We start from the raw sequence: 17759 nt of genomic DNA, 5'->3' as shown, positions 1-17759 counted from the left end.
TCCTGAGTCAAATAATGAGGTTGTTAGCAGGACTCTGGAGAACCTGCCTGCRCTGAGGAGGTGATTCAGCTGTTGGATTCAAGTGTGTTGGACCAGGGAGACATCTAAGAGCTGCAGGACACCGACCATCCAGGACCAGGATTGCCCCCCCCAGGTCTAGAATCGGGTTGTCTGTCGTTCATTTAGCATGTTCGTGGAGAACGAAGCATGTTCTCCACGAACATGCTGTGCACAAACCGAGAAGGGTGACCATCGTCCGGCCACGCCCCGGCCCAGTCGTGGAAGGCTCTCCTCACCGACCGGAGTTGGACTGTTTTATTGACATTCCCTGTAGCGCAGCTCCATCTAGTGGATGCATAACGTAACTCCAGCCTCTACTGTAGCATATATTCTATGCATCTTATAATGCGGTGCCCGTATATATGAAAAAAGTTTTACATTCATTGAAGGTGCGCCTTATAATCCGGTGTGTCTTATAGTGCGGAAAATACGGTACTTTTATTTTGATTGTTAAAAATACAAAAGGTTTGAAAAAACGAAATTATTTGATATGAAGTACTAAATATGGAGAATGTTCATTATAGAGAAGAAGGATAAACTTTCCTGTTGGATGTTAATGGAAGTTCAACGTGTGTTTCGTCTTTTCTGTATCACAGCGTCAAACGTTGAGGACAAAAAACCACATTACCCTCAGCACATCCAAGGTTGCCAGGTAACATGACTTACTTTGCTTATTAAGTGTCAGAGCATATATATATATATTTATATATATATATAAATGCCTTAGTGCTGCTGAGGCTTGTTTCCCTGCAGTGAAAGTGACATTGTCCGGATAACACGCATGCAGCTGTTTACAGTTCTGCCACAATATGTTGACATTTAGGAGCTGATGGGCTGCCAGTTCAGTAACGGGTCACCAAATAAAGACTCATGATTCCTCCCTGCACAGCATGCAATGTGAACAAATCACAATATGTGCAGATTTATTTCAGGAATTATTCTCTTGAGATCATTTGTGTCATATTTCAAGTGCTGGGAAAGAGGAAAGATCAAATATTCCCACTAAACTAATAAAAACTCTTGGAAGATGTGTTGCTTAATTTGCAAAAACAAATAAAGAAATATCCTTAAGAGAAAATGACTGTCTTATTTGGGTTAAAAAAGATCATGCAACAAACCATTTTGATATAAAAAGTATAAAAGTAATGACTTAACCTGAACATGCCACGTTAAGGTGTGCCAGCTCCATCAGGGTAACGAGGTGTTTCTCAGTCACCAGAACAGGACCTGCTCTTTGTCTTCACATTGTTATAGAACTGTAAAATATTTGTTCCCTATTTTTGCTTTTTAGACAGACTTCAATCTTTCAAATAATCAAAACATATGCACTTACAAAAGATTTACAAAAAGTCTATTTGTTTTTATTACAATTTTTTTTTGTTTTTTTTTTGCAGAAAACAAAAGGAAAAGTCAACAAAACTGACAATGAAACATCTGCATGTTAACATTAGTGAAGACTACGGCTGCGACTTTAACGCATTAATTTCGATAAATAATACAGATTTTATCACCTTGAAACTTTGATGCAGTTACTCGCATTTTATTTCTTTAAAAAGATTCTTGCTGGAACTTTTTATTTGCACGTTTCTGGTACACCCATAAATCTGACGCACAAGCAACATCCGCTAACGACACCAAACTCACTGGGGGTTAATTTCTACTCCTAAATCTATCTGATCAAAAAGACTATTGTTGTGTTAAAGTGAAGCTAAAAGGAGTTAGCCTCTCAGTGAAGATATTCAAGCCTAAATTTGCATCTCAATGCTAAACATGTAGCAGCAGCACAGATGCTAATGTTAGCATCCACAGTCCACATTTCTAAATAAAGTCCATAAATGATCAGAGCTTTTTGAAATATATACATACATACAGTATATATATATATATATATATATATATATATATATATAATCTCTCCCCTTCACTGCCAAGAATAAAATAGTGTTACTACAAACTAGCTAACAAACTGCATTACCCCAAGTAAAGAGTTTTGTCAGAGACTAGAATGGTTTCAGGAAATTTCCCCAAATTGACCCTGTTTCTGTTAGAGTGAGAATCTGATTTTGTCGGGTCATAAACATCATGATGTCAGCCACCACAGAGGAGGTGGAGACGCTTCCCTCCACCTGAGCAGAACGGCTCATCTGGCCAGGAGGAAAGGCAGAACATGCTGTTTGTTTTTATTTAGTCACCACTCCCTCTGATTCAGCTGCAGGGCAATCAGTGGCTCAGGAGTGTTTCCAACAAACATGATAAAATCTGAACAATTTCCATACTATTTATTCAGATATGAGCAAAACCAAAGCATGCGACTGAGAAACAATTCAGTATATTTGTATCTCACACAGTAGAGGCTGACATCAAGACACAGGATAGTTTGAGTTCAGAGATKTGAACTCTATGCTCCACTTTGGATTGGATGAGGAAATGTTTAGCTCACAGAGTCAGGATGGAGGCCCAGGAGGACTCTGAAATAGATTTGCTTATTTGAAAAAGCACCCTTCATGTCTGCTGTAAAGAAATAAGATGTTTTTTTTATTATAAGTTACGTAGCAAAAGAATAGCGTCAACAATACAAGTATTTCTGTTAATGTGCTAGTGCCATCACCAGAGAATAATGGTTAATTCCCACCAGGCCTGTTAAGTCTCCTTTAATCTAACTCTAGTCCGTTTTCCTGAAAGTGCGGTTTGTTTGGGGAAGTGTGAGTGTGTAATCAAACTCTGATGCAGACCAAAAAAGTGAACTCTGGTGCAGTTCCAATGCAAAAGTGAACACCAAGCGGAACGGAGACTGCTTCAAAAGCARGAATTGGACTACAGCACAAGGCATTCTGGGTAAATGCTACCAAAGTAGATATGCTAGTCTAGCGCTATCTTGTGGTCTTTTGCCAAAGACTAAAGAGAAATCCTCCAACYGTTAAAATCTGACACCTCCATTTCTGTTTCCATGTGGTGAAGAAGGAAGTTGCTCTCAGTGTCTTCAGAGGTTTCTGTGTCGTTTCCTTCAGTGGTTCTAGATGCAGCGCCCCCACAGGCCAGGGGGGGAACAGGTTGGTTTGACTCAGAGCAGGGAGAGAGAGAACCACAGCAGCTGGAGGTGGAGCAGATGCTGAAGTTTTATTTCCCAGTCGAACTGAGTACCAGACAACATACTGAAGGCCTGACTGAGGAGAGGGTGCCGTTGGTTCTCAGGCATGAGGAGGAAGCACCTTATTGTTGATTTATGAACGCTGACCTTTACTGAGGCAATGAGACCTGTTTATATGTGGTACTGGTGGTTGACCAGCGCCTCCTCGGATGGTTCTCCACTGATCCATGTTTCCTCCATGTGTGGATGATGACTCTCACTCTGGAGTCCTGAATTCTTAGAAAGACTTTTGTAACCCTTTCCAGCCTGATAGATGCCAATTACTTTGTTTTGTCTATTATTGTTTGTTTCTTTTAGATGATGTGTTGCTTTTTGAGATCCTTCAGTTAACAGAGCGATACTATTTATTAATCGTATTTGCAATAATCAGACCTGCTTGCATATTTAATCAGAATTAACAGTGTCTGAAAATTTTAATGAACTTGTGAAAGACGTCTGTATCGGTGAAGAACATCACATCACAACCCCTTAGAGCAGAGCTGGTTAAGTCTAGTGTTATGGAAAAATCTTACCCAGGCACTGTTAAGGTGAAAGTCAGGTTTATTAATAACATGCACATGATATGAGGGCTTACAGTATAAGACACTCAAACAGGTCAGAGTAAAAGTTGAGAGTAAATGTCTGGCAGGCAGAATGAACATAATTTTAATACGAAGCACAAAGAGTCAAACACATGAGACTGATTGATGCGTTTCTGTCTGGATCTTTAGGACCACAGACGTCTGGCGTGGAGCTCACACTAGTTCATTTGGATTAAGCATTACAACGAAAATATACCATGAACATCAGATTAACAAAATCATCAGATAAGATGCTTCTATGCTGAAACTTCTAGATGCACCTCTCATCCAACAGGCCTGAATCAAATGGCTGAACTCCTCCATCAGTCCTTCCTGTCTGGTCTGGTAGACACTTTTTGATCCGGACGTGTTGGAGTATGGACGTGTCTAAACGCTGCAGGAGTGAGGCTCTCCTGGACTGAACTTGGGCATTCCTGTCTTAAACCAAAACAAAGAGCAATGCTTCCAGAACCATAATAACGCTGTTGAACAGACACTCATCAATGGTCGAGCTAAATGTGAGAATTAGCTGTTTGCACCCATCCTTGCCAAGGTGTTGCTCTCCAGCAGCGTGACTGAGTCAAACTGCAGAAAGTTGAGACWGAAAAACCGCTTGGCAGACATTTAAATACATCRGCAKAATAAATACTGAGTTTTCTGAGATAGCTGGACTAATGTTGGCACATTGCATGGAGATAAAGTTAATAAGTCTTGGATTACAAGTTTATATTTTCTGAAGCTACATGACAAGAAACTGCAACAGAGCAGAACATAYGGAGCCTTCACAATGCAATCCAAAGTCTGCTTCCGTCTATAGATTGCTTCCATTATCCTGATTCAGTCCATTATTTCATTATTTCAGTGATATACAACATGAGGTCATGCTGTTTAATTATGTAGCAGAGYTGTTATGGAATTATTCTGAAAGCACTTTAAAATAACATAAAACTGGGTGTGGTAGAATAAATGTTTTTCTATCTCACTTCATGCAAAGACGTGTTAACAAATAACCAGAATAAAGAAAAACAAAGAACTGAACTGGTAAATAATCACACCCTTTGTTTTAKCTGGACTCCAAGACTGATATATTCATAACATCCTCCTTACATTTTTTGTTGCACAAAAATATGAATAAGTATACCTTGGCTTTTAGAAGTTAAAGCTTTTACAGAAACAACGTAATATTTTCCTTTAATTTCTCTGCAGAACTGTTGGCCTTATGGTCTCACTGTCTGTACATCAGCTCATAAAGATAACTCTGAAACTGGCCTGATAGGCCTGTCACAATAACACATTTTGCTGGCCGATTAATTGTCTAAAAAATTATTGCGATAAACGATGATATTGTTTCAAGACCTTCTGACACTGATTTAATGGAAATTGCGTAATAATGCAKGCAATTTCCTGCCATAGATGATCACAGGTAGATTCTAGTAAAGCATTGATTAATGCCTGGTTTTAAAATTCATTAACTGGACTTGTAGCCATYATTTAGTGCCCTTGTGGCTGGACACCACACGGCACGACGGACCCGATCCAACCGTTATACCTGTCGGCTAATGTGTCTCTCAGGTTTTGAAAATGGGCCGACAACTCGTGTCGTGTGCGCTGGACATTAGACCACCGATTRCAATTGGTATTCATTCCTCCAGCTAACAAGTTTATTTTTTAGTTGCCTCTRAATAAATGGAGGCGAAAAAAAGTKAACTCATATTCTAGTTGATAATATTCTTTTGGGACTTAACACTTTGTAGAAACCTTGTACTTGTAGTTCTTTGGCTRATGGTCGCACTGCGTTTTTGGTCCCACTGCTTGAAGAGTTCCTTCAGTTTGTCTCTGAAGTTTCKTCCGACAATGACGTAGAGAATGGGGTTGAGAACGCTGTTGAAGAACGCCAAGTAGGTGAAGATCTGCCCACTATAGTACAGGATTTTCTYAKASSTRCAGTCTGTCAGGATKCCGGCCTTGTGGAGCCAGGTCGGGACTTYCCGCAGATGGTACGGGACCCAACAGATCAGGAACGCCAGCAGGACRACCAGCACCAAAGTGTTGGCCTTGTGATCCTTTTTCYTYGYMTTTACTCYTTGGATCGATCTGTTTCTCAGAGCTTTGAGGATGTTCACAGTGCAAAAGAAAATGATGGAAATGGGAATTAAAAACCCTAACACCAAAATCATCCACTCAGTCGTCTTTAATATAGTTGGATCAGCTTCATGACAAGAAGTAATATTATTGTGAGGTACCAATTTCCTGTTGATAAATTTTGGAACACTAAGAATTAATCCCAGAATCCAAACCACAGCGCAACTAATTTTAGCAAATTTTGGGCGACGCAGTTTTTCCTGGGACAGTGGATGGACCACGGCCAAATAGCGATCGATGCTAATCAGAACCAGGAAGTAGATGCTGCAGTAGACGTTCATCAGGATGCTCACGTTGACCATTTTGCACATGGCAAGACCAAAAATCCAGTCAAACTTATTCCAAGCGCTGACAGCCCAGAAGGGCAGGAAGGAGACCAGCAGCAGGTCAGCAGCAGCCAGGTTGCTCAGGTAGATCTCAGCCACGGTGCAGGGCTTCTTATGGAGGATGAAGATCATCAGCACAAAGATGTTGAAAACTATTCCCAGAACAGAGATGAACAGGATGTACACTGGGACATAAGTGAAGGACCAGTTGACGGATTCAAGTGAGCAACTAGAATTTGTCTGGTTTGGTCCTTCAGCCATGGAGCTGATGTTAGCCACCGTTCTGAAGAAAGATGCAAGCAAGAGGAAAAGAAAACATCAAACAATGTGAAGTTCGATTTAGACTTTATAAAAACAACTGTGATGTAAATAATATAATGAATAATAAAATGCTTAACTGGTGAAAATATGTTCCCATTTAGCCAAAAGTTCATCCAATAAACAAAAGAACACTTCCCCAACCTTTAAAATCTTTAAGTTGCTAGTGGGTGTAGCAGTGGACAGCACTAATGCCTTGCAGCAAGAAGGTCTGCGGTTTGAATCTGAGCTCGAGGTCCCAGTGCAAGAGGAGTCTCTCTAGTTTTCCCCGAGGAGGAAGTGTGTGCATGGTTGTTTGTCCTGTGATGGGCTGCTGACTCAACAGATAAATGTGTACATAAACCATCAATGAGTGGATGATKAAAATATTTTGATCTCCAGTCTGCATAAGCGTTTAATGACAGTCTCACCCTCTCCTTTTTGGTGTTTTTGTAGAGAAAAAAAGGAAGCAAGGAAGACAAATGTAACTGACAAAAACTGAGCACAGGAAATAAATTACAAACCTAATCTAAAATAACCAAGACTGAACTGAAYTAAGGCAAAACAAAAGCTAGGCTGATTTAGTCACAGAATAAAACTACAACCCCCTGAAAAAACAAAGATCCTGACATCACCCCCCTCCCAAGGTAGATACCAGACCTGGTTTAAGACCAGAAACAGAAAACAAACCAGGCCAGGTTGGACCTGAGAAGGAGGRCCAGAAACAAAACAAAATACAAACAAATGTTCATGGAGGATGACCAAGAGGTAGACTAATGGAGTCACAAGTTACAAACAAGATTTTAACCATGAAGTGGTTCAGAGAAGGCCAACAAGAAAATCTAGAGAGTGACTGTCTGCAATGAAGGCGTCCATGATCTGGAGGCTCGTCACTGGCAGCAGAGCCGCTGACTCTCTGGAGGCTGGAAACTAAAGGATCTTGMTGGGGGACGACTAGGTGGTGGCAGCTCGGCCGACTGRAACCCACAACAAGCTCAGGACCTGGAGACAACCCACAGCTGAGGAACTCATTTCTGCAGCATATTAACCGACGCCACTTCAACGCGCCACCATGGTGAGCAAGGCTTGGCCAGACTTCTCACTGAAGGACTTGCACTCTCTTATTTGCTCTAGTTCTGCAGCAAGAAGCAAGTCTGATTGGTCCTTCAATCATGTTTGGTGTTGAYTGAACCCAAACGCAGACAGCTTGAAGCTGTGAGTAGTTGGTGGAAGTTTAATAAAAAAACAACAAAACAATGACATCATAAGGACCAAGAGCAGGAAAAATAGGGACAGAGAACATGKAATATAACGGGAGGATCCAGTGAATGAAAGAGACGTGGTTAAATTCAGGGAGTTTGGACTCTGGAACAGTGGGCCGGTACTAATTAGAAAACAAGGTTCAGCTGTGAGGGGTGAGCAGAAAGCAGGCGGAGGAGGAGAGAGATGGCACAGGGGGGGTAAACCCCGACAAGGGACCAGGGAAAACAAAACTAACTGGGACAAAAACTAATTAGACTCTGGAAATAAACCAAATCTAACTAACAAAGAGCTGACTGAACTAAAGTGAAACAGAAGCAAGGCTGACCTAATCAAAATAAGAATAACTCAGGCAAACATAAAACAAATGAACAAAACCAGAAAAGCCCAAAACAACCCAAGATACGGCAGTATGTGGTTTAAGCCTTTAGTACTGCMCTGTAACAGTCGACTGTATTCTGACATAAATACATTAGTAGGTGCAGACTGACATGCTGAAGAAGTCAAAATTAATCGCATGCTTTGTAAAGCAGTAAATGTTGCAAAATGTTTAAAATTCATGAATTAAAGCAAAAAATAGAAAGTATAAATTTGTTGCATACCTTCAATTTCTCCCAATGAAAAAAGAAGCAACCCTCCTGCAGCGCCGATGCTTCTAACTACTGTTTGACAAAGATTTGCTTGTGTAAGAAAGCATCTGATGCTGAGCAGACATCTGATGTTAACATTTGCTTCATTCCCACCCCTCTCCTCCTACTGGATAATGACTGCCTTTTTTCCACCAGTCCATTGAATGTGGGCTGTAGTGTTTATTTCTTGTAACAATACGTCTTGGCATGTTCTACAGTTGGMGAGCCTGTTTATGTCACTGTCGATGGTGCTACATCTGTCAGGAAATGAATTTGTGGGTTAAACRGATTACTTAAGAATGTGGGATTATACTCATGAAAACATATACTCCTTTGCAACCAACTGTGATGATCAAACTTAAAAAGAAAAGTCGTGTTTACCAGGAAGAGAATTGAGAGGGATCATAGAGCAAACAGGACAACCTCCATCCATCCATCCATTTTCTTGCACCCTTGTCCCTTAGTGGGGCCGGAAGGGGTGCTGGTTCCTCTCCAGCTAACGTTCCGGGCGAGAGGCGGGGTCACCCTGGACAGGTCGCCAGTCTGTCGCAGGGCAACACAGAGACACACAGGACAAACAACCATGCACACACACACACACACTCACACCTAGGGGCAATTTGGAGAGGCCAATTAACCTGACAGTCATGTTTTTGGACCGTGGGAGGAAACCAGAGTACCCAGAGAAAACCCACGCATGCACAGGGAGAACATGGAGACTCCATGCAGAAAGACCAGGGCCGGGAATCGAACCCAGAACCTTCTTGCTGCAAGGCAACAGCTCTACCAACTGCGCCACTGTGCAGCCAAATAGGACAACCTTTCTCACAGAAACTGAGTCTGATGCCACAGACTGTCCAAAGGCCATGTCAATGACCAGGAAGTTTTACARGAATATRAAAAACAAAACCCTCGAAMAGTAATGTGAAGTTCAAAGGCTTGWCTTGAACTCTTTTTGGTCTGACTTTATCACATCTCKATTAAAGAATTTCTGTGCTCAGCTATTTTGTGTRAAAAGTTAATTGAAAGMAGGTTAAAAGATRAAAATGGCTCAACACTGTACYGGGTTTACACKGTACAGTGTAACACACATTGACAGCTGAGCAGTCTGTGTTGACAAAGGAACTGGACAGTGGCTTCACCCTGAGTCAATATTCACTGGCTGACTGAAGACTGGAATGTGCAGAACACACAAAACTCCCCAGAGCATCAATAATATTTTTGCACAACTCAATTTTGTTTTTATAGAGTGAAAGTGAAGAAATTGTGTCATAATGAATATCCTGAGCATGCATGTTTACAAAAGTACAGTCAAGTCTGAACGATCAAACACTTTGTAAAGACGTTATGATCTAAAGACGTCTCATTTTCTGATTAGATTTCCTGAAATGACTTCATAAAGAGTCTTCAGTGTTTATGACRGGCAAGCATGTAAACAGAARTAAACCAATCAGCCATTATAAACAGTTGATTGGATGTAATGACAGAAAAACAAAGTCTACTTGGATCTCGTTTGTATTTTAACAAGATAATGTTATATTGCTTCCATTATCTTCATTTAAATCCATTATTTCCAKAAGRGGGACAGTAGAGTACTTAATGTGTGAAATCTGATTTACGACCTAATCTATTTTCCTATTGCGTATAATACCCAGGCACATATTTCTTACTCTTTCTTTATAACGTGTACAGGTCCATCCATCCATTCTTGGGATTCAGATTCAGATTTATTTGTATTTGGGCAATTGATGTTACAGCAAGTATAAAAACTAAGAGACACAGTATCAARGATTAAACAATAWAACATACCAAAAGGACCTGAGATACAAATCAATACATAATGTGAAGAGAACAGCAGTGTATTTCATAGGAGATGTAAAGTGTGTTTTGGCTACCATAGCAACAGAGACATGCTGATGCTTACATGTGYTTTATTATCAGCTGAGCAACATCAGGATAACAGCCTAATCCTTTACTCGGCATAAAAAAACCTGAAAATCTCCCCCTTCAGTTGACTTCAGTCCATGCATCGAACATTTACAGTGGAATTAAAAAACATTGCTTATATTTTCTAAATTAAATAACTTTGTACATTTGACATARAACTAAATATGGATGCAGGTTAGAAGAGGAATTCAGGAAACTGCTTGGATCCGTGTCGCTGTTTTGATGAAACTTCTCCTCCCTCTGTTCATCGCTCTCCCAATCTCTCTCTTGGCGCTCTCATTGATTAAACAGTAGATGATGGGATCCACAGTGCTGTTCAGGGTCGTCATGGCGACCGTGACCAGGTACGGGTCTCTGAGGCGGCGGGCCCAGCCGCAGGCCCCCGGCTCCAGGACGACCCGCAGGAACATGACCGTCTGGTAGGGCACGAAGGAGGCGACGTAGGTGAGCAGCAGCAGCAACAGCAGCAACCCGACTTTCCGCCGCTCTTCCTCCAGGATGGAGGGGCTCTGTCTGAGCGACTGCATGATCTGCTGGAAGCACAGCGTCATGACGACCAGAGGAAACAGGAAGCCGAGCACCACSCGAACCAGGGCAACGTCAGCGTCCTTCTGTTCCAGGGGCATCGGCTGGTGGCACAAGTYGAATGACTGCAGCGCCCCCATGTGGTGAAGCAAGAGAACGTGAAGAAAAATCTCCAGGAGCCAGACGGCAGCGCTCAGCAGAGCTGCGGCCCTGACCTCTCTGACCCAGTGGAAGTGGAGCGGGTAGACCACGGCCAGGTAGCGGTCCACAGAGATGCAGCAGAGCAGACCCGAGCCCACGTAGAAGCTGTTGTACATGATCAGATACATCACACCGCACAGTTGATCAGAGAYGTTCCAGCGCTGCGCCATCCCGATCCAAACAGGCAGAGTGACCGTGTAGAGCAGGTCCGAAACACACAGGCTGACCAGGTAGACCGCCATGTTGTTCCCCTGCAGCGCCAGCTTCCAGGCTACGAACAGAGACAGGCAGTTGGCTGGAAACCCCACGATAAAGAATAAAGAGTAGACGGTGGGGTACATGTGCTGCTCCACTGATGAGTTGGAGCTGCAGGAGATCMGGATGAGCGTGGAATTCATCCTGGCACCACAGAGTCCGATCCTGAATGGGACTGTRTCYGGAAAAGTCTCAGATCCGCTCAGTCATGCAAATAAGATGACCGGACAAACAAGCTTGGGTTTAAAATAGCTTCACCAGGCAACAGAACCAAAAAGGAAACAGATTTTAGGTCTAAAGTGGGTCAGCGTTATTCTAAAGTAGAGCCAGCTCATCAGACGYTTCATCTAAACGTTTTATCTCCCAGGTCATCAYGGGACGTAGAGGAAGTTTTGCATGACTGTGTTTATAGAAAGTCTCTCCAATGTTTTTCTTCCGAGTTAAAACTAATATCAGCAGAACGTACCACCTGCACTTTGAGCTTTCCAGTAGGATATTTTCATATGACTCCAAGCTGTCAGCAGGTTTTTGATGCCTGCGAGTGATGTGCTATCAGATCGGACCGGTCTCCTCCTGAAAGGTTCAAAAGGTCACAGACCTTCATCCAGTAACATTTTGTAAAGTTAACAGTGAAGGGGAGATGTTGCTGTTCTTTTCTTGTGCTTACAAGATGAAGATTTCAGGAAACATCCAGATTTTTTTTCTGTTTCCCATTTTTAATCATAATGTTGTGAAGCTGAAGAGCTTATTGACTGAACCAGCGGACGCCGGGGGAAGAAGTGCTGGGAAAAGCTTTCTGGATTCTCTGGAAGTGTGATAAACTCAAACTAGAAAGAAGATAAGAAAGAAAGAAACATGAGAGAGATTAACTATTTGCATAAGCAAAGAGTGGAAACTGCGGACAACTATACAAAACAGGAGTGTKGCGTGACTATAACTCTGTGATTCACCTGCTGTAGTTACCAGAAAATAAGAACTAGGAGCTAAAAATCCAACGGTTTGCTTTCTGAAGCAAAATGAAATGTATTTGTGTCATGTGAGGCTGGAGCCAGGCAACAGTTTAGGAGCTAAATGTTAGAATAGAAACTGATTGTCCCACTGAGGGACATTCAGGTCCATCTGCAGCAGTTTACAGGTAAACAGAAAATAGAAGAATGAGACTTTACAGTAAGGACAAGTTTATAACAYAGAGGAAACAATGCAGTTATTAAAGGGGTGACATTATGTATTTTCCTGCCACATGGTGACATTTTATAGCACAATCAAGTGACTGTTAGTTGTTTATAGTCAGTTGTTAAAAAATGTGATTTTTTTATGTTTCTGCTGGTATTTTTATAATTTATCTTCAGTTCCAAGTGAGTTTTGAAGGCCTCCTTCCMATCACCCTAATCTTTATCTCCCTTCACAGATGGTTTATCACAACTGTGTCAACTCTGCTCYTCAAATAAGGAAGTGACCAGCAGGACTCTGGAAAGCAGACTGYAGCCAATCAGGTGAGTCGGACCAGGCAGACATGTAAAATCTGACTAATTCCTGCTGGTCRTATCAATAGATCACTTTCAGCCTAAACCTGCCAGGGGTATGAATAATTTAGAGTCTTGTCGTAGCAGCAAGAGACCCAGAGGGAGTTGAGACTGTACAGATATTAAACATCCAGCCAGTGAAACGATGTTCCAGTCGTTGTTCTGCTTCCATTATCSGGGTGAATCCATTAGCACATAGCTGAGAATGGCTGCCTGTGGTCAAGTTGTTTAATTATGCAGCAGTTTGATTTTGTTATTCTGAAAGCTTTTCCTGTGTGCAGCTTAGCGAAGATGTTTCTGTAATCCAGTGGTTCCCAAACTYCTTCTCCTGCGCTCACCCATCGATTTCCAAACATTTTCTGGGCCCCCTGTGGATTACAAATGGCTGCCTGGTTGAACGACGTGTGTGAGGGGTGGGGAGGAGAGAGAGAGGATTCTTAGAGACTCCCTGTCTCTAAGAAGGAGGGAGGGCGAAATGAATGTAGTAGCTGAACATAGACAACAAGATCGGTAACCTACAGGCTACTTGTTAAGCTTAAGGTGCTGTATTGATATTAGCTAGTCGTCTTTGAGCTAACTTTACCTGCATCCAGCAGCTTTACTCAACAGTYGGTTAGTTTGGGGGAAAAACTGTGAAAAGTTCTTTGCATTTTGCTGGTTTGCTGCCATGATTGTAACTCACACCTGCGTAGCTCTGCACAGCAGCAGCAGGTCTCCTTCACTGCCACAGGTGTAAACCCAGCGTCGTAGCGCTCATGTTGCGTTTAAAGGCGGCTCGGAAAAACAGGTTACCACATGTTAACAACGGATTAAACAGTTTTAACKGCTGATAAAAGTGACAGAGGACACAGATATGGGAAGTGTGGAAGCCCCTACTGTATCAAATTGACATAGGAATAACAGAGTTGGCCATTCTAAGGTAAAAACCCAGCGCATACAGCGTTCATGTTTTGTTTTTTGTTTTTTTTCATGAGGACGGCTCCCTGTGCCCCCCCTGCAATGGCACCGCGCCCCACCTAGGGGGCGCGCCCCACAGTTTGGGAACTGAGTCACATAAAGTTAAACTTTTGACCAAGATAACAAAGAWTCACACTGGATAAAAATAATCACACCTTTGATTTAATTTATGTTCTCTGTTTTCCTGTAGCACTGACTGCCTTCATTTCTGTTTTCACTCTGGCTACATCATGACTGCATATCAGGCAATGTTTTATAAAAMGTTAAAGGGAGACGGAAGATATTAGGCTGAACTAAGTTACACAAARTATTATCAACAGCCGATATTACATATGAAAACGACAAATTCTCACACAGCATGAGCCGCGCCGCATTTATCTGTCTAATCTGTCAGCTAATAAAATAAAAATAATATTTTACGTCAGTTTGTTCTATTTTGGCTGAGATAAGTACGTAAAAGAACGCTCCTGTTAAATAATCCTGTAAATGTTCAGTTATTCCACTTCTGTTGAGCAACAATTTGAAAATTAAAAATGTAATTAAGCAGTTACATACTTTACCTTCCAGGTTCTTCCAGATGAGAAACGGAAAAGCTCGTTTTATTTTTCCATTCTTGTTTTTGACTCTATTAAAAGTAGAAAATCTCATTTTGAAACACAACAGAGGAGAACATTCAGGTTTACCAGCAGCTTAAAGGTAAACAGAAACATGCATATTAAAACTAAGGTCRATAAACTTTCAGTGACRATGCTCTAAAAGTTATATATGAAAGTTGCCATGGCAACAACCACAAACGGTCCGGCGTCAGAGGCGGGTGAATTTTCCTCAAAGTGATGTAGAAAACACATTAAACTCAGTTTTATAAGTTTACAATTTAAGGGGAAAAAAAGCAAAATGCGGCGGATTAAATAATARCTAAAAACCAACATATGTATTTAMGGTTTTGATCAGTGGAGATAACTTCATGGAATATGCTATAATAAAAAGAATTGGCTAAGGACACGGTGAGCTGATGAGATCATGAWCAWCTAAATTATTAATGCTTCTGYGATGTTTTGTCAAAATGGGCTGACAGCATTTCTAAATGYGCCTGAGGGAAATAGTAGATCATATCARCAGAAAGGTTTTATCTTTTTAAAAACAGACTCTGGATGCTGGGAAACATTTGATCCACTTGTAAAAATCTTGTTCTAATCTGATCTTCTGCAATAAATATGTAACTAACAGGATAAAGTGCCGTTTAAAGGTTCTGAGCCTCTTTTTGTATATTTTGTCAGAAATGTTTCAGATGATTAAATRCTTTTTGATATCAGAACTGAGCTGAACAGATTCATTSTGATCCACTGATCCGCTCWGATCTGGAGAGTTTTACAAGTCCAGTTCACAGYCCTTTCACAACACCTGCACTGAATTCAAGTCCTGACTTTGACTAGGCCGCTTCAAAGCCATCATTCATTTGCCAGAGTTGTTCATGTTGAGCTGTTTTGTATAAACCTCTTTAAGGATTTTCTGATGAATGTTATTGATTATGAGATATTCAGACTTGTTGATTTGACATCTCAGTAATCTGGCCAGGTTAATGAAAATGTGAATGTTTCATTATTTAATGAGCGGGACAGTTATATTTTCTCAGAAGGGCTGGTGTGTTTTCTGTCCTCCTAAATAAATGAAATCGTTCTATGGAAACAACTTTTTATATTTACTCAAATTATTTTTGTKTGGCAGTAAAATGATAAAAGCAATCAGATGTGACAGAAACAGAAATCTGCACAGGAAAACAGTTTTTACAAACAGACACATTTTCAGTCAATAGTTTGGATTTACGTTCCACAGAAAACCCCAYAGAGCTCGAGGTACAGGACCGGGTTGGATCTGCTGCTCAGAAGGTCCGACTGTCTCCTGWGACCCCATCAAGACGTGTTCTTCAAATTTAACCAACGCTTATCCAAGCGTACCGGAGCGGGTGGGATYCATTATTATTCAGAGACACTGATACTGTAAAACCTCAGCACATGCTCTTGGTCAGGAAACAGAAACTTAAATATAAAGTGAAGGACGATCAGCAAACAAAAACTCCCAGTTTAAGAATTTATAGTTGGGAAGAKAAATATATACAGAAAGAAGTWMATTAATTTGYGCCTCCTGAATTTTGCAGTAAAACAAACTAATTCAGTCTGTTGAGGTTTCATTAAAACTTGAAAATCTCTTTTTGCCAATGCTGATGTAAGTTTCACTGCTCTACCTAAGCTGAATTTATGAGGARCAAAACCAAAATGTTCTTTTGACAGATTAAAGACGGTCTCATGTAAASTGATCTTCCTGTTTACTACGACTACGTTGGAGAATTACGTAATGGAATCTGAAATACGGTAAAYGCAGACGAACATGTTTGGACTCGCTTGTTTTTGGTTCCCATCTGATCTTATCTTAGATGAGGCTGTAAAAAACTTGGCTTTGTGAAGATGGAAGAACAGTATTAATTAASGTATTAATGATTGTTCTGACTGAAGAGAGGAGACGGTAAGCTAATGAAACCGATAAATCACTCCGTCCTTCTCCACCGTACAGTCAGGAGGACATGTAACGTAAAAAGTGAGGTCCAGATTGTAAAGATGAGAAACAGGAGGCRGCAGAGAGCTGTGCTACGTGTTGGAACCAATAACGGGTTTAACCTTGGAGGAGCCACAGAGACCACAGGATAAGTAATGCTGGGAAACATTAAAACCTGAGAAGACCACAGAGGTTGACAATCAGGCAAAGAACGACCGTCAGACAGATCCTTATATCTGCCGCTTGATTAACCACCAGTGTCTCTGCAGACGGACATTTTCCTCGCTGGCTTTGTTGTTCAGCCTCATCTGAAGGGAAACAACCTTGATTCCTTTATCCTTAACTAGCAGAATAAATCACTGTAACGCTCTGCTTTCTGGCCCTTCTGAAGGAACTAAAGCTGCCTCAGCAGCAGGAATGCTGAAGAAAAGCTCACATTACTCCGACCCGAAAGGCTCAGCTCTGATCTGGGCCTCCAGAACCTTCAGGTCTTCTGTTGAAAACCAGAGGAGCAAAACTTACAGAGGCGTTGCTCTGCTGACGAACAGCCTTCCTGCTTACAGTTAATGAAAACCTTTAAAATTAGAATATTACAACAGAAAACTACTTTTAAAACGTAATTTTTTTCAAAAGCTCCTTCATCTGAATCCATATCCTAATTTACTGAAATGACTCTCCACACCTATTTGTTGCTTATAATTAATTTCTTTTTTTAATTCTTTGACTGTAACTATGTCTTTGTGTTTCTGCCTGTTTACTTAGATTGGTCAGTTTTCCAGTGTTTTTATTTCCAGCCTCCATAAATCTCTTTTCATGCACTTAGCTGTATGAAACGTGTTGTAAATCAGGTATAATTGTTTGGTAATTAATCCATATTAAGTTTATGATTACATACCTGTTATTTACACAAACCTTCTTCTCAGCTTTATCAGTTTATATCACTGAGCTTCACCTTTAACCTCTTGATAATCACAAACCAAATAAATACAAGATCAGAAAAATCTGTATGAAGAGACGGTTTATTGTCTTACAACTTGTTATATATCAAACACATACATGAAGTATGAAAAATTYACTTTAGGCAGAGAAACAGAAATATTGACACTTTTAAAGAGGCGGAGCCTCCTGTTGGTGAGCTGCTGTATTTCACCAGAGAAAATGTTTACAGAAGGATGAAAGTCGAGACAGGATCATTTTACATTCTTCATTCTGCCTTCAGCAAAGASACATTCAACACATGACAGTAAATACATGACCAGCTGCACGGACCGTTTTTTTCTGTAGCAGTTAATGTCAACCATTTCGTTACTTAAAGGTTATTCCACCAAGCTTTCTCAGTAAAGGGAAGCGCTTCAGTGCCCACAGAGAGAGAGAGAGAG

At 41.1% G+C, this 17759-nt stretch overlaps 2 protein-coding genes and 1 long non-coding RNA gene across 3 annotated transcripts in view; 1 reads left to right on the top strand and 2 right to left on the bottom strand.

Annotated features, from left to right (window-relative positions):
- Positions 1-621: 621 nt before the first annotated feature.
- Positions 622-17759, top strand: part of LOC103459961 (uncharacterized) — a 29738-nt gene continuing 12600 nt past the window's right edge. Inside the window, exons 1-2 of the long non-coding RNA XR_001776237.1 lie at positions 622-712; positions 12759-12843. This is a non-coding gene — a long non-coding RNA (uncharacterized LOC103459961). The remainder of the gene's footprint in view (positions 713-12758; positions 12844-17759) is intronic.
- LOC103459962 (B2 bradykinin receptor-like) lies at positions 5227-8474 on the bottom strand. Its single transcript, XM_008401917.2, has 2 exons — positions 8396-8474; positions 5227-6519 (listed from the first exon to the last, which is right to left on the bottom strand). Exon 2 carries the CDS (start codon positions 6495-6497, stop codon positions 5484-5486), a length of 1014 nt encoding a protein of 337 aa, XP_008400139.1. The 5' UTR covers positions 6498-6519; positions 8396-8474; the 3' UTR covers positions 5227-5483.
- Positions 10214-11685, bottom strand: LOC103459970 (ovarian cancer G-protein coupled receptor 1-like). Its single transcript, XM_008401925.2, has one exon. The coding sequence runs from the start codon at positions 11491-11493 to the stop codon at positions 10558-10560; it is 936 nt and encodes a 311-aa protein (XP_008400147.1). The 5' UTR covers positions 11494-11685; the 3' UTR covers positions 10214-10557.

Source organism: Poecilia reticulata, unplaced genomic scaffold (assembly GCF_000633615.1).
Source record: "Poecilia reticulata strain Guanapo unplaced genomic scaffold, Guppy_female_1.0+MT scaffold_145, whole genome shotgun sequence".
NCBI lineage: Eukaryota > Metazoa > Chordata > Actinopteri > Cyprinodontiformes > Poeciliidae > Poecilia > Poecilia reticulata.
The sequence above is the reverse complement of the archived record's forward strand: the minus strand, read 5'-3'. Positions and strand labels throughout refer to the sequence as shown.